This window comes from Styela clava, chromosome 1, assembly GCF_964204865.1.
Source record: "Styela clava chromosome 1, kaStyClav1.hap1.2, whole genome shotgun sequence".
NCBI lineage: Eukaryota > Metazoa > Chordata > Ascidiacea > Stolidobranchia > Styelidae > Styela > Styela clava.
This window is the reverse complement of record NC_135250.1, coordinates 11,458,655-11,475,939: the sequence shown is the minus strand read 5'-3', so window position 1 is coordinate 11,475,939 and position 17,285 is coordinate 11,458,655. Positions and strand designations below refer to the sequence as shown.

At 33.2% G+C, this 17,285-nt stretch overlaps 2 protein-coding genes across 6 annotated transcripts in view; one reads left to right on the top strand and one right to left on the bottom strand.

Annotated features, from left to right (window-relative positions):
• The window catches only part of LOC120338046 (tight junction protein ZO-1-like), an 82,146-nt gene that overhangs the window by 17,600 nt on the left and 47,261 nt on the right, over positions 1-17,285 (top strand). Inside the window, exons 24-32 of one of the 5 annotated variants that reach the window (XR_013470743.1) lie at positions 376-438; positions 1,430-1,555; positions 1,995-2,072; positions 2,158-2,304; positions 2,806-2,970; positions 3,609-3,817; positions 5,170-5,316; positions 6,240-6,372; positions 6,842-6,876. Coding sequence is in view for 4 of the 5 variants with exons in the window: in XM_039405977.2 (XP_039261911.2) it covers positions 376-438; positions 1,430-1,555; positions 1,995-2,072; positions 2,158-2,304; positions 2,806-2,970; positions 3,609-3,817; positions 5,170-5,316; positions 6,240-6,334 (1,030 nt within the window). In the remaining variant the exon portion in view is untranslated. Of the gene's footprint in view, positions 1-375; positions 439-1,429; positions 1,556-1,994; positions 2,073-2,157; positions 2,305-2,805; positions 2,971-3,608; positions 3,818-5,169; positions 5,317-6,239; positions 6,373-6,841; positions 8,187-17,285 lie in introns of those variants that run through there. The other 4 variants (XM_039405985.2, XM_039406001.2, XM_039405993.2 and 1 more) reach the window with 4 other exon arrangements.
• LOC120345441 (uncharacterized) lies at positions 14,082-16,062 on the bottom strand. The gene is made up of 2 exons (XM_039414897.2): positions 15,007-16,062; positions 14,082-14,765 (listed from the first exon to the last, which is right to left on the bottom strand). The coding sequence occupies exons 1-2, from the start codon at positions 15,714-15,716 to the stop codon at positions 14,570-14,572; spliced, it is 906 nt and encodes a 301-aa protein (XP_039270831.2). The 5' UTR covers positions 15,717-16,062; the 3' UTR covers positions 14,082-14,569.

The following is a 17,285-nucleotide window of genomic DNA, read 5'->3' as shown; positions in this document are numbered from 1 at the left end:
GACACTGATGATATTACAGAATTTAATCAATTTTTCTGTTAGTAATCACACTTCAATACTATGATTAAGCAGTGATAGTGCCAATCCACAACTGCCACACAGCAATTTAATCAATTATGCTCGTGCAATATATTGAGGGCCCTCCACTCATAACTTGGGGGCTGGGTGGGCATTTTGAATCACATACTGATCGACCAACGTTCATTTTTTCAAGTTTTTTTCAGTAGATGTATACTCAGACATAAGATTTGTTTTCAGGGCGCACTAGGTTAATTATTATTCCAAGATGTTTTGACTATTTGAAATTATCAAATATTTGATTTCATATATGATGAGATATTTATTTTTTAACCACTTTTCAACCAATTATTTTAGCAACAGGCCTGAGCCAACCCCTGCTCCAGGAGAACCAGTTTATGCTCAAGTTAACAAAAACAGGTATGTATTACTTTGAATTTCATAGTCAATTCAGTGTCTTCAAATTGAAGCAGGAAGGTTTGTACCGAATTCTGTATAGCATCCCTTTTAAAATTATATAGGCCATATACCACAGACTTGAGTGTTTGTATGATGACATAAATAGTTCTGTAAATACAAAAGAGAAAATATCTTGTGTTTGTGAAGTAATGTGTCAATATACTTTCACCTAATTTATTTATCGATGGTTTGGTGAATGAGTCAGTACATTCACCTAAGGATAAAGGAATTTTAAAGCAATCATATTTTTGGGCTATTCCAAATAAAATGGTCTAAAATTTCACATTTTTTGTTCAATTTATTAGCTTTTAGCGCTTTGATTGTCGAATTTGTATTCAAAACACACCCTTATACGTATTTTTAACCCCTTACACACCCTTATACGTATTGACGTTGATGTATTTTTCAGTGTTATTTGTACTATTTTATGATATGCACAATACACTAACATTTTGAAAAAAATTTAAGACTGAATTAAATTACGTTATTTTGGGGTTGTAAGTAAGGTTCCTATTTATATATTAGTCTAAAATTATGTTATTCGGTACTTGTTACAAAATAGTCTTGCATTAAATTAGGTAAAAGAACTTTGATGTACTTCATGTAACTGATTGTGACCATATATTTATATGTGTATTAAAAAGAGTAAAAAAAGTTGAATAATGACTGATTAAAATAAAACAAACAAGCTATATTGATAACTGACTTCCTAACAAAATTTTGTGAAATTGTAACAATCCTTTATGAACACCCTGTATATTGGCAGCAACACTACATATTTGATTTCATAAAGAGAGTTGAATTTGGTATGGCTTCTCTGGTAATTCTCCAATATAATCTAATGATACCAAACATTGCAATGAGGCCTATGCATGTTTTCTAAATTGATTCTAACAAGGGAAATATGATAATTTCATACTAGCAATTCACTTACCATTACATTATAATCTAGAAGTCAGGCGCGCGATTCAGCAGGTGGTGATCGTGACTATTCTGGTGAAATAGACAGCTTCATACAAACTGATCCATACAGAAGTGGCATTCCACAAAGAAAAGATCCACCTATGGGTGATACTGGGTAACTAAGATATTACTGAAATACATTCCCGGCCAAAATTGAGGCAAAATCTATTTTTTCGCGTTTCGTCTGCTTCTGAAGATTTTAGAATTCTATGTTGTTCAAGTCGTTATAAATTGTTAATATTGTATTGTTTCAATATTTTGTTTTATTTTTCAATTTAAATCAAATTTGTCTTATCATTTTCCTCTTGTTAAATTTGACTGTTCGAAATGTTTATCTTGTGGGCATGATGGTCTCATTGAGCCATGCCGAACTGCCGTCGAAATTTCTCTGTTTCTTTCAAAAAGAATAGCTTTCTATATCAGTAACTGCTGCGGAGCCTTCTTCATAGTAAAGTGTGAAAACAACTTAGAGGGAATTAAAATTATTCAATGGATTAACTTTATTCTATTATTTGTTAAGTGAAAAATCTCATTTCATCTTCATCTATTTTTAGCCCACGCCAACCATACAATAGATTTGCTGGAGCTAATAAGCCAATTCAACTTCAGAAAAATCAGTTTTCTTCTTATGGGTATGTTTCTATTTCTTCGCGTACTGTTTCATAAAAAATGCAACGAATATGTATATATAAATATGTTAAAATTTTTTCTTTACAGTGGAAACAAACCAACTGGTTACCATGGACCATCGTCCAATGTACCACCACCAACCTCATCCATTGAACGTCCACAGAAATCACAATTTGTTCAAGACAAATATAAAAACTACGTCAGCCAAATTAGACAATCTGACAACAAGCCAAGGTAGGTGATAATTCATTTTCTGAAATCGAAAATTTTTATTTTCAGATAAACGACATATTATTCCCCTATACGCCTTCGAGCATGTTCTGCACTTACTGATTTGTAACTACTTTATTTTGGAAGGAACAGAATCTTTCCGATTCGTTATGCCTACCCAATTTTATCACATCTTGCACATTCGAGCTGGAGTTTTTAACCTTGGATGCCGTCATATTCAATTAAGTTTATCTCTCTAACACAGGGGTGGGCGTGGGCAATTATTTTTCTAAGTGGGCCAGTTACAGATAATAGACTTGGTTACTGGGCCGGAATCTCAAAAATTGATATGAAAAACTATGAAGAAATCAAGAAAAAACAGTTTATATCCATAGAAACTATAGTCGTAATTTCAGCAGGCACAAGTAGGCCAGATCAAACACTTCGGTGGGCTGTAACTTGCCAATCCCTGTTTTAACATGATAATTGTAAAACTTATAAAAATAAACTTTTTTCTTTTTTTAGTGGTTACGATGCCTACAATCCGCGTCCATACAACAAATCCACGGAAAACAGACCGGGACCACCATCGGGTTATAAAAACGGACCAACAAAAGATCAAATGTACGACAGTGGTGTCGATACCTACGATAAACCAAAGTTTAGTCAACCAGAACGTGCTCCCGTTGGGTATAAAACTGGTTATTGTATTGGTCATGGTTCACTAGAATTTTTGATCATGAGGGGACATTGTTTGGAACGTTACTAAATTTCATTTTCATATTAGGGGGACTAAATCCAAGCACATACAAAATACAGTATCCTGTCTGTTCATCAACAATCACTATATGTGCAGTCTGTAGGCAAATAGGCCCAATTAGTTGATTGATATTGCATGAACCACCTAATCTTTGCGAAAGTCTGCAATTTTTTTCTTGAGCACATAATAGTAATACCCATCATATTTGGTTGGATAATGTTCATTTAGCGTGTCTATTTTGGAAAAATTATGACAGGTTGACCCTAAAGAACAAAAACCAAGTCATTTGGAACATATTCTTGAAAGAACATAACTTTTGTGCAAAGCGTCCTGGATTACAGAAGTCTTTGGGTACAATTAACGCAAACAGATGTTCAAGTGTTATATGGATTTTCTTTATTTTCGTGAAAATACTTAAAAAAATGTTGGGTTCTGTTTTTTTGTTTCATGGGTCACCCTTGAAAATAATTTTTTTCGATAATATTTTCGTTATTTTTCATATGTGTCATATTTTTGTTCCAATTAAATTCAGTATTGATTTCACCAATTTGTTGTGTTTTTCACTCAGGCCGCCGCCAAATGAAAACAACGAAGATCCCCAAGTAGTTGCTACCGCTCGTGGTATGTTCGACAGCGATGGAGGTGTTCTCAGCTCTGTGGAAACAGGAGTCTCTATCATGATTCCTAAAGGTGCTATTCCAGCTGGTGTGAAGCAAGAAATTTATTTCAAAGTCTGCAAGGACAACACAGTACTACCACCTCTGGATAAAGATAAAGGTAACTATGAAGTGTTGAATCGAATAAAGTTACATTCTAAGCATTTCCTAGTAATGGAATGTTAATAATGTGTATGTATACAGGGTGTCCAGAAAGTAGATTTACAGTGTTTTTCAGTCTTTTCTTACAGTTTTTTTAATATAATATTTGTTACCTACTCTGAGGCTACCTTGTATCGTATATATACCATAATTATAAGTGTTTCGAGACATTTGAACAAAGCGATTAAAGTCATTTTAACGACTTGATCCGACTCGAATCGCACACAACTTGAGACTCAATGAAAATTTTGGGCAAGTCGTTGAATAAGAAAGAAATTGAATAAGTGAAATATGATTTATCACACTGATTAAAGTAATATTGAAAATTCTCTACATTGTTGCGTCAATAACTAAGAATAGATCGTTGTGACGTTGATGTAAATTTTGTCAATACATGATTAAACTCTGTATTCCGCAAGATGAGAGCTTAAAGTTTTAGTGTCCATATTATATTCATTTCCGTTTTTCTGGTTGAATACTGTGACTCGAGCTTGACTTGTCACTCAAAGCAGCAGTGTCTTGGATCCGAGAGTCCAGTGACTCAACCTAAACTTGAACATTAAAATTTGCTAGGATTAGACTCGAAACTCGAATAGCATGCGACTCAACTTGACTCACCAGTTGCCACTCACTCATGTTTGTTGTCATACTTAAACATGAGTTGAGGTACAATACTCAAATTATATGAGTGCAAATTTCTAATGCTACATAAGAAAAACCTAAATTGAACTTTTTATCACAATATTGCCTATATTATAGTCCTCGTAAGTATTAAGATTATCACTGAACAGTGCTTGTTACAGGGCTATGGATTCAACGCTTTTTATCAGTTGTTGGAGTCAAAATTGTGTTTTGACACTTACCTTAGTCGGAGTTGTGTTTTTAAATGCTTCGGACTGAGATGCGACTCAACTTGACTCACCAGTTGCCACTCACTCATGTTTGTTGTCATACTTAAACATGGGTTGAGGTACAATACTCAAATTATATGAGTGCAAATTTCTAATGCTACATAAGAAAAACCTAAATTGAACTTTTTATCACAATATTGCCTATATTATAGTCCTCGTAAGTATTAAGATTATCACTGAACAGTGCTTGTTACAGGGCTATGGATTCAACGCTTTTTATCAGTTGTTGGAGTCAAAATCGTATTTTGACACTTACCTTAGTCGGAGTTGTGTTTTTAAATGCTTCGGACTTCGGAGACTAGTTGTAGTTTTATTGATCTCCACGGCCGTGGCTTGATATATACAAATGAATGATTGCCAGTAACTGAATTTTAAACATGTCCTATTTATAAATTTCCAGGCGAGACTCTTCTGTCACCACTTGTGATGTGCGGACCACACGGACTTCAGTTCAACCATCCAGTGGAGCTTCGTTTACCACATTGTGCGTCATTGACACCTGACGGCTGGTCTTTTTCGCTCAAATCTTCTGATTCTAGTACCCCAGGTGTGACAAATCACACCGATCCTCCCTCCATCACTTTCTTACTCCCCTCTCTCTTGAAACTACTCTTTCCTGCTCTTTTGGTTTCTTTTTGATAATTGTTCTTGTTAATATTCTTCAATTTTTGAAATTGCACAAAATTACCCGACCTTAATTCAACTATTTCAAAATGAATTGAATCAGATTTTGTCATTAATTTTAATCATAAATACTGTTTTTAGTATGCCAATATGGTTTTTGGCAGCCATCTTTAAAACATCATGTGTTTTTCACTGTTGCCATATTTCAGTAGCTCATTATCATTTGTTCATCTGCTTAATTTCACGATGTACAATAACTGGATTAAAACCGCCCTAAATTTTGATTGCTGTGAAATGACAGTATATCTACTGAATTTTTCCACCTTGTAGATATTTTGATTTGTTGTGTTTAATAGTTAGCGTAACATTCTTTACTAACACCCGCTTTTCTGCTTTGCTTCGATTGATTGCTGGATCATCTGAAAAAGCAGTTTTATCCCTTTTGTGAAGAATTTTATTTTTATAAATTGTAAAAAAAATTCACAAGTCAAATTTAACTATTTGCTACAAATTTCTTTGATATAAAATATATAGGATTATGAGAAATATGATTTAATATCACATTCCTGTACTAAAGATTTTCTACGGAAATATAAAATTACCTTATGGAAAATGAACTCTTATTTTTTGCCAATAAAAATTCTTGGTTTGCTTTGCCATGAATGTTCATTGCCAAAACTGCATACTGTATTATTTTGAAACCCATACACAAGCTACAAATTACATGTATAATCAAAAATAAGGGGATGATCCATTAATCATTTTCTACTAATTTGGTGTTTGTGTTTTTAAAAATTTCACCTTGTGTAGGGTAGTAAACAATTTCTTCCGTTCATTCTTATGCAGGTGAACCATCTCAGTGGCAGAATATGAACATGCCATCTGATAGCAACTATCAAGTCAGTAGCAACAGTGTATCTGTGCTTATCGACCACTTCTGAGAAGATCGGAACACATCACCTATATTCAATCATTTGCAGTAAGTTTATGTGTGTTATTTGTTTTTATTGCTTTTGAGACAAGTTTTTCTTTCTGATATATTTCAAAGCCATTTTTTAGCATATTTTATGGAACATGTGGCGAACCGTATTATAAGGCACCTAGTCATTAAATTGCTAAATTGGTTTTTTTATTTGTACATGAGGCGCATTGGACTAAGATATAAGACTAAACGTTTTTAAAACAATACTGGTACTGGTTTTGAATGTAGGAAAAAAACGTAGAACATTACCCCTGATACCATATATTGGGTGCACTGGTTCGGGGACTGTCTGTGTTAGCCAAGTGAATTCCCCCTGCCCATAGGTTTTATTTAGTCCCTTTACACAACTTGATGTAAAGTTAGTGAACAAAATTAGTTACCTCCATTTTGGTACACACACTTCTGGAGAGCCATTTGATTAATATTGCATTATATGGTTTTTACCATTCTCTTTTTACATTTGCAGTGTCACTCTTTGGTATTATCGGCAGGCAGAAAAAAGACATCGCAGGACCAAATTTGTATTATGTTGGAGATATTCCAAAGCCTGAACTAATACCAGCGATGGCAAACTCCACAATGCTTGGTTTTTATATTAAGAATGTATAAAATTGTGAAACTCTTTAATCAAATGATAACATGTATTTTTTGATTGTAATTATTCTTATCACTTTAATTTAATTGTGTATTTTTTGATTCTTTTTCCTCTGATATTTTTGTAATTTTTCAACCTTGTTTCTGACATGTTTGGAATCGGTGCTCATATTTTTTTTGCAATTGGCCATTTTATGAGACAGATAGAATGTCAACTAATACTAGTGTTTCAATGAAAAGCTGAACATATAAACCAGTTAAAACCGGTGCAAACTACACCTGATAGATTTTTATGTTAGGATAACATCAATCTTTTCTGATAAATGTATTTTTGTGTTCAATACAACAGACATAATGTTGTATGATACCACCTATGACTGACAGTGACATATCTCTTGAAAGTATGAAATTCACAAAAATGAAACCGTCAATGCAATTCGCTTTGTTTAAAGTGTTAATCTTTATGCTTGAACTTGTTAACCAATTAATATTTAGAATGTTAATTGAATATGGAAAAGGTTCTTTCCATTTTCAAATTTAAAGTAGTTAATTTAAATAACTCTGGCGTATGTTTCTATAATTAACAATAACAATGGATTTGAAGAATTGTAGCTTAGTTTTATACTTTAGTTTTTCCTAAATATCATGATTTTTTTTGATTTATAGTGAATGTTTTTGGGTAATTAGGAGACGGTGCAGATTGTCCAGCCTTTCCTGCTTTTCAAGTTGTACCAAAAGAGAAAATAAGGAAATATTCTATCATTCCGTCCTGTTTTCTAGTGTTCAAAATCATTATTTAAAAAATTCTGTAATCATTTTATGATGAAGTTGAAGTTTATAATTAGTTAGTATCAGTTGACAACATTACATTTGCACGAATGACGTCCGCACATCTCTTTTGGCTTGCGTTTAATTGAACAACAGTGATGGAACACTTGTCTTTTGCATTTTTTTTGGGGACCAACTATTCGATTCAGTGGACATCTTGTATCTATTTGCTAATTTTGCAGTTTTCATTTTGTCAATTATCACTATCACTCAATGGTACTTTCAAAGCTAATTATTATCCAACAAATGCACCAAGATATGTATGTATAAATCGTATATTTGCTTTCTTGTAGCACAAGTTATCAGGTTTTTATGCCTGTAACTACAACCTATTATAAAATGAAATTGTGATAAACTTGTATTGTAAATAACACGAACATTATACTCCATATCATGTGTGTGTGTTGTTTTTTTAGCTGGGATAGTTGTGGGCACTCCCAGAGTGTATGTACCAGGTTAGGGTTAGGCCCTAATTTTATTTCGATTTTCTTACTTTAGTTCTATTACGAGTTGCTTGCTTGCCCATACGTTTCAGTCCCTCTACCCAACTTGATGCAAAGTAGGCGGAAAAAACTAGTTACCTTCATATTGGTGCGCATCTGTGTTGAAGCCAAGTGGAATATATGATTAGCAATATAAAGGTTTCATACCAGGGGAGGAAAAGCCTTCCAATCGCACATAATTATCTCCCGCGCAGGGTAATCAGGAAGATTTGCGTAAAAGGAAGGCTGATCCAATTTTCAGATTTTTACTGGAATTTGAGGTCATGGATATGATCTTACTTTCAATTGAAGGTGTCTCACTGCGTGAGTCGAGTCCAATGGATTCAAACAAGGCCGGTTTTACTTGCAATAATTGTACGTATGGTTGTCCGCAGCTTACTCATTCAAATTCCTCATTTTTTTTTTATTCAAGAATGGCGCGAATTTTGGGGGATTACTTATTCAAATTCTGTATTTTTTTTTATTCAAGAATGACGCGAGTTTTCAGATAAAAGAATCCGGAACCGTTTTAGTCCGAGCTGATTTTCGGTATAGAGGGTTGCGGTCTGGATAGACAATTTCATATATATGTTCTATTTGGGTATGTCAGTCCCTGACCATATCCATGTTATTGGTTGGACAAGAAGTGGCTGTGCGGATCGTTTTTTCCGGAATCGTTGTTGAGTCGTTTTTTTATTGGCAAATAATCTCGTTCTCCTTATCTAATCAACCGACCTAACTTGAATTTTCAGTACTTAATAACGGAATTAATGGCCAGAATACTTTAAAATTACATTTTTTTTTGATTTTCCTCATAATCTTATGGGATCCGATAATTTTTTGCATATATCAGCCAAAATTAAGCTGTTGTGTTATAATTTATGGAACACTGGTTTTACTCTATTAAGCATGACCATTAAGTCACGTCTGTCTTTCGTTTTGAATTTTCAAATTCGGTGCTCGGCGGCATTTCCGTGTAAGTCGTATGGATGGATAATCTGATACCTAAATCTGTTATGCTGTAATTGTAACGAATAGGACAAATATAATAGTGCAACTCTCATGATTTCCTGTAATAAACGTTATTATTGAAAACTCAGATATATATGCAGGGAAATGTTTCTGTTCGTGTGTATATATTTTTGGGCATTGCGGGCTGCGGCAGTGGCATTTGGGTTCATATATGAGTAGATAGTATGTGTATTTGTTTTGAATTTTTTACTTACATGCCTGTATGCCTACTCCATGGACTAAAATAAATCTGATCTTTAAATGATACTCTGCAAATCACAACATGGAAAACGATTCGAAACGGACAATATAACTTGGAATATCAAAATTGGACTAACAATGTAAATATGGGTCATGCGAGTAATAATTTTTGATCTTCTTATTGACCATATATATATATATATATATATATATATATTTTTTAATTTTCCATGCAAATGTTCTATGGGTATGGGAATTAATTGGGATCAAATTCGATCAATTGGCATTTAAAAAAAAACTACTTAAAAAACAAAGGTACTGCTTTTGTGATGAACTGGATGGCGAAAAGTTGCTGACAGGGAATAATTCATCAATTATGGAGGTCATTGTATTGGCGTTCCAGCCCAATATATATTTTAGGGGTTTAGCGCTGCCGCCGAACAACACGCACATTCTACAGCCTCTTGCAGTCTTTACTGAACATTTTCCACTTCTGCTGCACAAACTTTCAAAAAGCCTATCGAACGGCTGGCCAGAATCTTAAATTGAGTTCCTGAAATTGTGGGATTAGACCCTTCCGTCGCATGTGCCAAACTGCCTTTGGAAGCCTATTAATGTACCTTAATAAAAGTTACCTGAATAAGATAGAGAAAATTACGAAGATTAGCCCACAGCTCCTCTCATCAGCTATTCGAAAACAATATAATGAACAAGCAAAATAAAGTAAAACAGATGCGAGGCTTCAAAATTAATCTGGAAGATATAGCTCTGCCGAAAGGATCATCAAAATGTTATTTGTTAATCAGGTCATAAAATAGGACCGACGGTTGGTCGCGAAACCTCTAGTGAAACACACTGATTTCACCAAAATTGCTGCAACGACCCGCCCAACTCATGTGGAATAGTTTAATCATTAAATAGCCACATGTTTTGCCATTTTTCCTTTTATTAGTGTTATCTTTAATTCATCCTTTTAATCGCTTTATTTTTCCTCACTCACTCACTTGTATTAAACGATCATAATTAACAAGACCAGCATTTTCACGAAAACACAAATAGTTCGTAAAATAAATATGAGGTAGAATAAAGACAGCGGAAATGGGGAGACCAAATATTCCAATTGTGGATTCAATTAGATATCTTTACCCAATTCAATGTTCATGTTTCAAAATAGCATAATCTTACTGCAAAATGCTCTTATCTTAAAATCCATCAGTAGATAAAATGGCACAAATGACAGCATGGCGTCTGATCCCCATCTAATCCTAATTTTCCCTGCCGCAGGAAGACATCAGAGAGTCACTATTGTCAACTGACAATCATATTTTGGCCACTATCAATCTGTCTTCTAATCCCGTATACCCCAGTTCGTCACCGCACCTCTGATTATCCTAGGCGAGTTCGAAGCTCGTGAGCAATAGGACTGCTCGCCGTCGCTCGCTTTTTCGTATCGAACTCGCTCACTATAGATCCCCTCATATATATCAGAAAATTGTATGTAGCATTTTTTACTACGTAAGCTGTATTAACATGACGTGCTTTACTTTACATAAATCTGATATATATAACTTTTGAAACGCCGTATACAACGCTAGTCGTCAGCTGTGGTGCACGTTACTCATTTGCTGCGGTCGTCTAACGTCTAATATAAAGCCAAACACAACAACGGGTTTGGGCGAACATCCTAAATATATTCACTGATTATATATGAGTTCTCAGTGATATTAAAAACGCGCAAATAACAAGAGCAGTTTTTCCGGTGTGACGAATGTCGATAGGTCAGAACTTCCATCCACACAGTGAACAGAAATAATGAAATAAAGTCATATATAACTGCTAATCTGCTCTTATCTATGAAATCTTATAAGAAAAAAATACCAAAACAAGTGAGATAAAAAGTTATAGAAGATAAAATTTGAAGATAGGCAAACATAGATATAAGTTATTTTTGAATAAACCAAATATATATGTTAATTAATTAGCCAGTACATGTAAATCTTTCGCGTGGCTATTGCCTATTCCTATAGCGGAAGGCATAAACAAAATAATAGAATAAATTCCAAGTGTTACAGACTATTTTCAAGTGGACGACTAGTCTAAACATACCGCTAATTACATATATTATTTGCGCCATTTTGTTGAGGTTTCGACACAGATGCTGGTTTATCGCGAATTTTTTATTCAAAAAAAACTAAATTTATTCAATAAAGCGTTACGTTACTGGCTTCGTATGATGACATCAAAACTACACTCACCATACAACTTTCAATACAATACCATTTCAACAATTGTCTAAGTTGCAAAAAATAATTAATTTTAATGATTTTCACGTAATTCAAAAATCTAACTCAATAAGAAACCTATTTTAATTATTTTTGAGACAGTTTAATCAAGTTTAGCGTAAAACTGGTTCCATTTGTTAAAAAACGCATCATTTTTTTGACATGACCACATCTAGAAAGTAACAGTATAATTGCCATTAGTACACGGTTGATGGACACGAAATATACATATAGATCATTGTTGTTATTATGTTGTTGTTATTGTTGTTCTTGTTGGTATTATCCATTAACAAGTGTACCAAATGGTTGAATTTTTCAGTGGTAAAGATTTGATTTTTTTCGCGAGAAGGCTATCACTTTAATTTATTTTAAAAATGTCTGTGGGCTTTATGGGATTCGTTTTTAGTGTGCGGTGACGTCATCAAAAATTGCGCAACTTCAGAGGGTTCCGTTATTGCTTTAGTGAACACTTCTACACCGGTTGTGTATTGTGACAGATTGCATACCCGTATTATTTCATTTTAGTCTACGTGTCCATATATTCGAGCATCGCTCTCTTGTTTCATTTCGCCAGTTTTTGAGATGTTGTCTCGACCAAAATCATAGACGATTAAAATATCTCTTAATTATCCTGTATGTTGTTTTTATCCTTGTATAATAGCAATTATTCCCATGCTTAATTATTATAATTAGTACAATGTAAAATTACCAGATTACTTTGAATATTGGCTATTTTTTCTCAATAATTCATTCACTAATAATAATTAATTTTAACAACCAGGTAAAATGTTAACCAAATAATCATATGACTATACTTCCTCGAGCTGTATATTTATAGTATAAAAATAGAAGCCTTTATTGCTGTAATATCGATGTTTAAATAGGCAAATTAATTCAACTATTAAAATTGAATCACTTATAGACAAACACTGACGATACCAGGTGTACCGGTGGTGCAGCTATGTCATTTTTCAATGAAAATGTCAGCAGGATTGTTATTAATCACTTTTGTATTCAGCCCCTTTTTTCAGTTCTAGAAAATTCATTTTTGAGCGTCCAATTGAAATAAACAATTGTATTTTTAGTTTAGATTCCAACTTTTTCCGGCAACACTTTATTTTGTAAATATAACTTCACTACCATTGAAATATAAGCCATATAGTTTCAGTATGTCTATCTATCTTCATGTCAAGACGAGGTTCCGGTTGTAGTAATAAACTCGTGCATAGTAAAATGCGGTAAATTGTTAAAACGGAAATGTTGTACATCTAATGACAATGTCACGACAAACAATTTGAAATACTTCTGTCACAACTATCTATGAACATTCTTCACAATTTCTAAATTGTATATAATTATCTCCTCGGAATATGCTAATTTAAAAAACTGAGTCCATGTCAAGTATTATTTGTAAATGTTTATGGAATTTGTGTGGGCCGGAAACCGAATCATTTGTAGCTGTATGTAACTCCGAATTTTTTGATCAATTTTGATCAATTGAAACACTTTAATAAACAAATTGGCCTACAGCATATAAACTTTACATATTACATACTTTACATATTGAATTGTCTCAAATATAAGTCGCTTTATAAACCGGAATACAGGTAAGCTTTATCGATAATATATATATATACTGTTTTTGGTTGAATTGCAGAATCTCATTTTAACTCCCATAAGTACCTGCTTGACCAAAACCTTGGTCGTAATGAAAAATTACCAACAACTGTACGAAAAACAAAGTTGATCAAGTTTTAGTTGATGATTTGTTATAATGAATTGATTTCGCAACACAGATGGACTTTGAAGAAGGAGTCAAACTCATAACTAAATATTAAATTTTATATATCCGGCAATTAGCTACGAGTTAGAGTGATAAATAACAACCGTTTATATTCAAGTATGTATATTCTTAAAGGCATTGCAGTATTTGGATTATGCAGTATTGAATTTGCAGTATATATTATTTAAATGTTGAATTATTTAAATCCGCTTATATTATCCAGAAATAATTTATGCATTGCCAGATGCGATGCATCAATAATGCTAATTAAGAAAGCACATATGCTGTTGTATCTTCTTTAGAGCGCATAATAAGATTATTTATAAGCCGACACCTAGTTAAACAAGCTTATCAACGAGATTACTAGTGAGGTGGGTGGGTGTTAATACAAAAAGGCGATAATCATAATTTTAACTCATCTCGCGAAAAGATTGCCGTATTCCAAATGACGTCATTTGTCCTCCACTTCTCCATTTTCCGGTCTATTTTAATGTATTATTATACAGGTTTTATAACATGGACAACCCGCGGTTTATTTGTTACTAAATCAAGAATTTAAACATATTTATAGCATAACCGTTTTATATTCGCATGTCTATAAATTGTTCGTCACATTGGATATTGAAAAACTCGAAAATAATGAGAGATTTTTTAACCCCGGGAACGCTTTTACGCTCTTGCGGGAAGTAAAAATGGAAACAAACAACCAGCGCTATGAGCAAGTGCGAATACCTGCACATATGGATCAATTTCAATGATGAAAAATGAATCAAGTTTGTTAAGCAGTAAAATCTAGCACTATTTCTTACAAATTGCCCGCACACTGATGTCCATTGGTCCGAAAAATCGAGCACTCCGGATAACTAAACTGCTTACTAAGACTGCAAATATGAAAAGCAGTCAATAATAGAAACCTTTTGTGCTGTTCATTATATTTTATGAAAAATCATTTTTGAAACTTTTGATATGATGAAAAAAATGAACTTAATACAAAAAATAACAGTAGAAAAGTTTCAATTTAGTATTCCATTTACTCTATTTCTAAGATTTTTATAACAATTGATGTTTTGTTTTCTCAATACAGGATGGTTCGGTGAAACATCCTCATCATCATAGAATCCTATCGCTGCTTGTACTGGAAATGCCTGCAGAAGATGTTGGGCCTCCGAGTACTTGTAATCATATGCTTGACTTCTCGGCCACATCAGCCTAAAAAATAAAGTATAATTAGTATTGTTTTGTAAACTAAAACCAGTATTTGGTTTTCACGATAATACAGTCAAGCCTAGTTTTTTTCAACTTCCATAAAAAATTAATCATACAAAAATATAGATAATTACACGATTTTACTGGGAATGGAATTTAGTTGTTTCGTAATCAAATTTGTAATGACTTCCGTAAACAATTACAGATATAATAAAGTTTTCAACTGAAAATAAATATTACTTACTTTACTGGTTGCTTGAATGAGTTGAGGAATTCTTGGGATTTTGTGTTCCATGTTGTCACTGAAGGTGTAAAAGTTTTCTTCGCATTTATAAATGCACGATGTGGTTTTGGTGATGCTGTGAGAATTTGGCCGTGGATCATCTGGTTGTTTTCGCTAGGAACTGATACAGGTATTGACCGGTGATGTGTCACACCACTGTTGAGTTTTTTTCTTGGAATAGATTCAATTCTTGTACAAATTTTTTCTTTGATCAACTCGCTTGGTACCGTAGATATTGGTGTTCTATATTTACCAGTAAAATTGTTAGTTGGCAATGATTTCGTTTTGCCTTTACATCCTGTATTTGACGATAATTCTGTCTGAATCCACGGTCTCCAAAAAGAAGGTGACATATCCGGAACAATGCGTGGTAACTCTGGTACTCGTTGGTCATCATTAGTATGAGTTGATACCTGTTGATAAGATGGACGAATAGGAGATATCGGCGATGGAATCCTGACATCGATAGACTTTGAAGGTCGTTCGGGTGACGTTGGCAAAATTCCGTACTTTACAAAATTTTCGAGTAAAATCCTTTCTTGTTCTCGTGTTGTTTTATTCTTTTTAGCATCTCGTTTTACTTTCTTTGGTTTGTTTTGACTGTAGGAATCGACAATTGATTCCGATTTTCTCTTTTTGCTGTATTCGATGATGTCGTTATATGCAGTCATTTTATATTATAATATTTTATTCAAGTTGAATAGCAGAATCTAATTTTTGAAAATAAATTTATTAGCAACATAGTAATATTAACTAAATATTAATATAGTCTTTAAATCTAGGTATTCATTTTTATCCAGTGTGAAAGTCGTTATTTAATTTTGCCTTACATAGTTCATTGCCTTTTCCATCTCATACCTATAATCTCATATATTATAAACTGTTTCAAACTCTTTAAAATTTTGAATATTCTATCTTCTTAAAGAAAATATTGAAAACATCACTGACACAATACCATGATACAGTCGTTATGCGTACAGTTTTGCAACTAAAACGAAGGAGACGACGTCAAGAGACGAATGTGTTATTTCGATTTCATCGCCGCTTATTTAAATATTCCCGAGGTCCGTAATTTCTTTTTTCTCATTCCACGAAAGCCGTAATTATCTGTTTTAATCCTCCATGGTCGTGATATCTAGTAATCAGGCTGGAGTGTAATCGTTATTTGAACACCAGGAAGGAAAAGATTCAAATATCAAAGGTTGCGAATGTGGTGCTAAATTAATTCCTTATCCTTATATCCAGATAAGATAATTATCAGAGATAAGATATCATTTAGAAAGATTTGAAAATTGAAATATTGTATACCAAATCTTTGTTACAGCTATTCGTAAAATGTTAAAACGTACGTATTACGCGAAATGAAGGATAAAATTAACATAAATAGTATATAGTTCATAAATAGTTTCAATTATAATCAGTTTTTCCTAAGTTTGACGGACATGCCTCCACCGCATGAGTCGTGCTCAAACAGAATATGCTTATTGTTATTCTTACTCCAATCTAGGATTATAAAATATGAGAATAAAAATTCTAATGTAGAAAAGACAAACACTAACTTTCGAATTTGTTTCGTTGATTAAAGCGTACAGTTCAGGTCAGCCGATATATCACAAAATAGTCAGATGCAATACGAGGCAATTAAATTGCTACGTGTGTCGTGGTTATTTGAAAAATTGTTTTAAAACATTTAAACGATTAATTAATCGTGAGGAAATTATTACATGTTCCCACGCTAAAAACGGTTGTTTTCAATATAAATTCCTTACATTTTGAAGCCTGAAATTCTTTAATTAAGAGAAATATTTGTAGCAAGATAAAGTAATTAGCATTGCTAAATCGACAATTAAAATCAGATTACTATTATAAATTTCTACAACTTCTCAACAATAACTCATTATTTCTTCAGCGACAAAACAAGAGTAATAAACGGATCTATCACACATGGGTGCGAAATCGAATATCATCTCGCCATAAAGGTAGAGGTTCCAGGTTCTAGTCCAGGTTAATCTGTTATTATCAGCATATGTGGGCCACCACAACCGGGTTTTAAGAAATTTGATATCCTGAACGGGTTTTGTACTCTGGAAAAAAATTATTGTAACTTCAAGTAGGGTTATACCGATTTATTATATAATTTATGATAATATCGGCTATTGCGCTTAAGCGTAAGTGTTTTTCTCTAAAGTCGAAGACCTAAATAATGATATATAATGCCAAAATAGGAAATGACGCTGGAA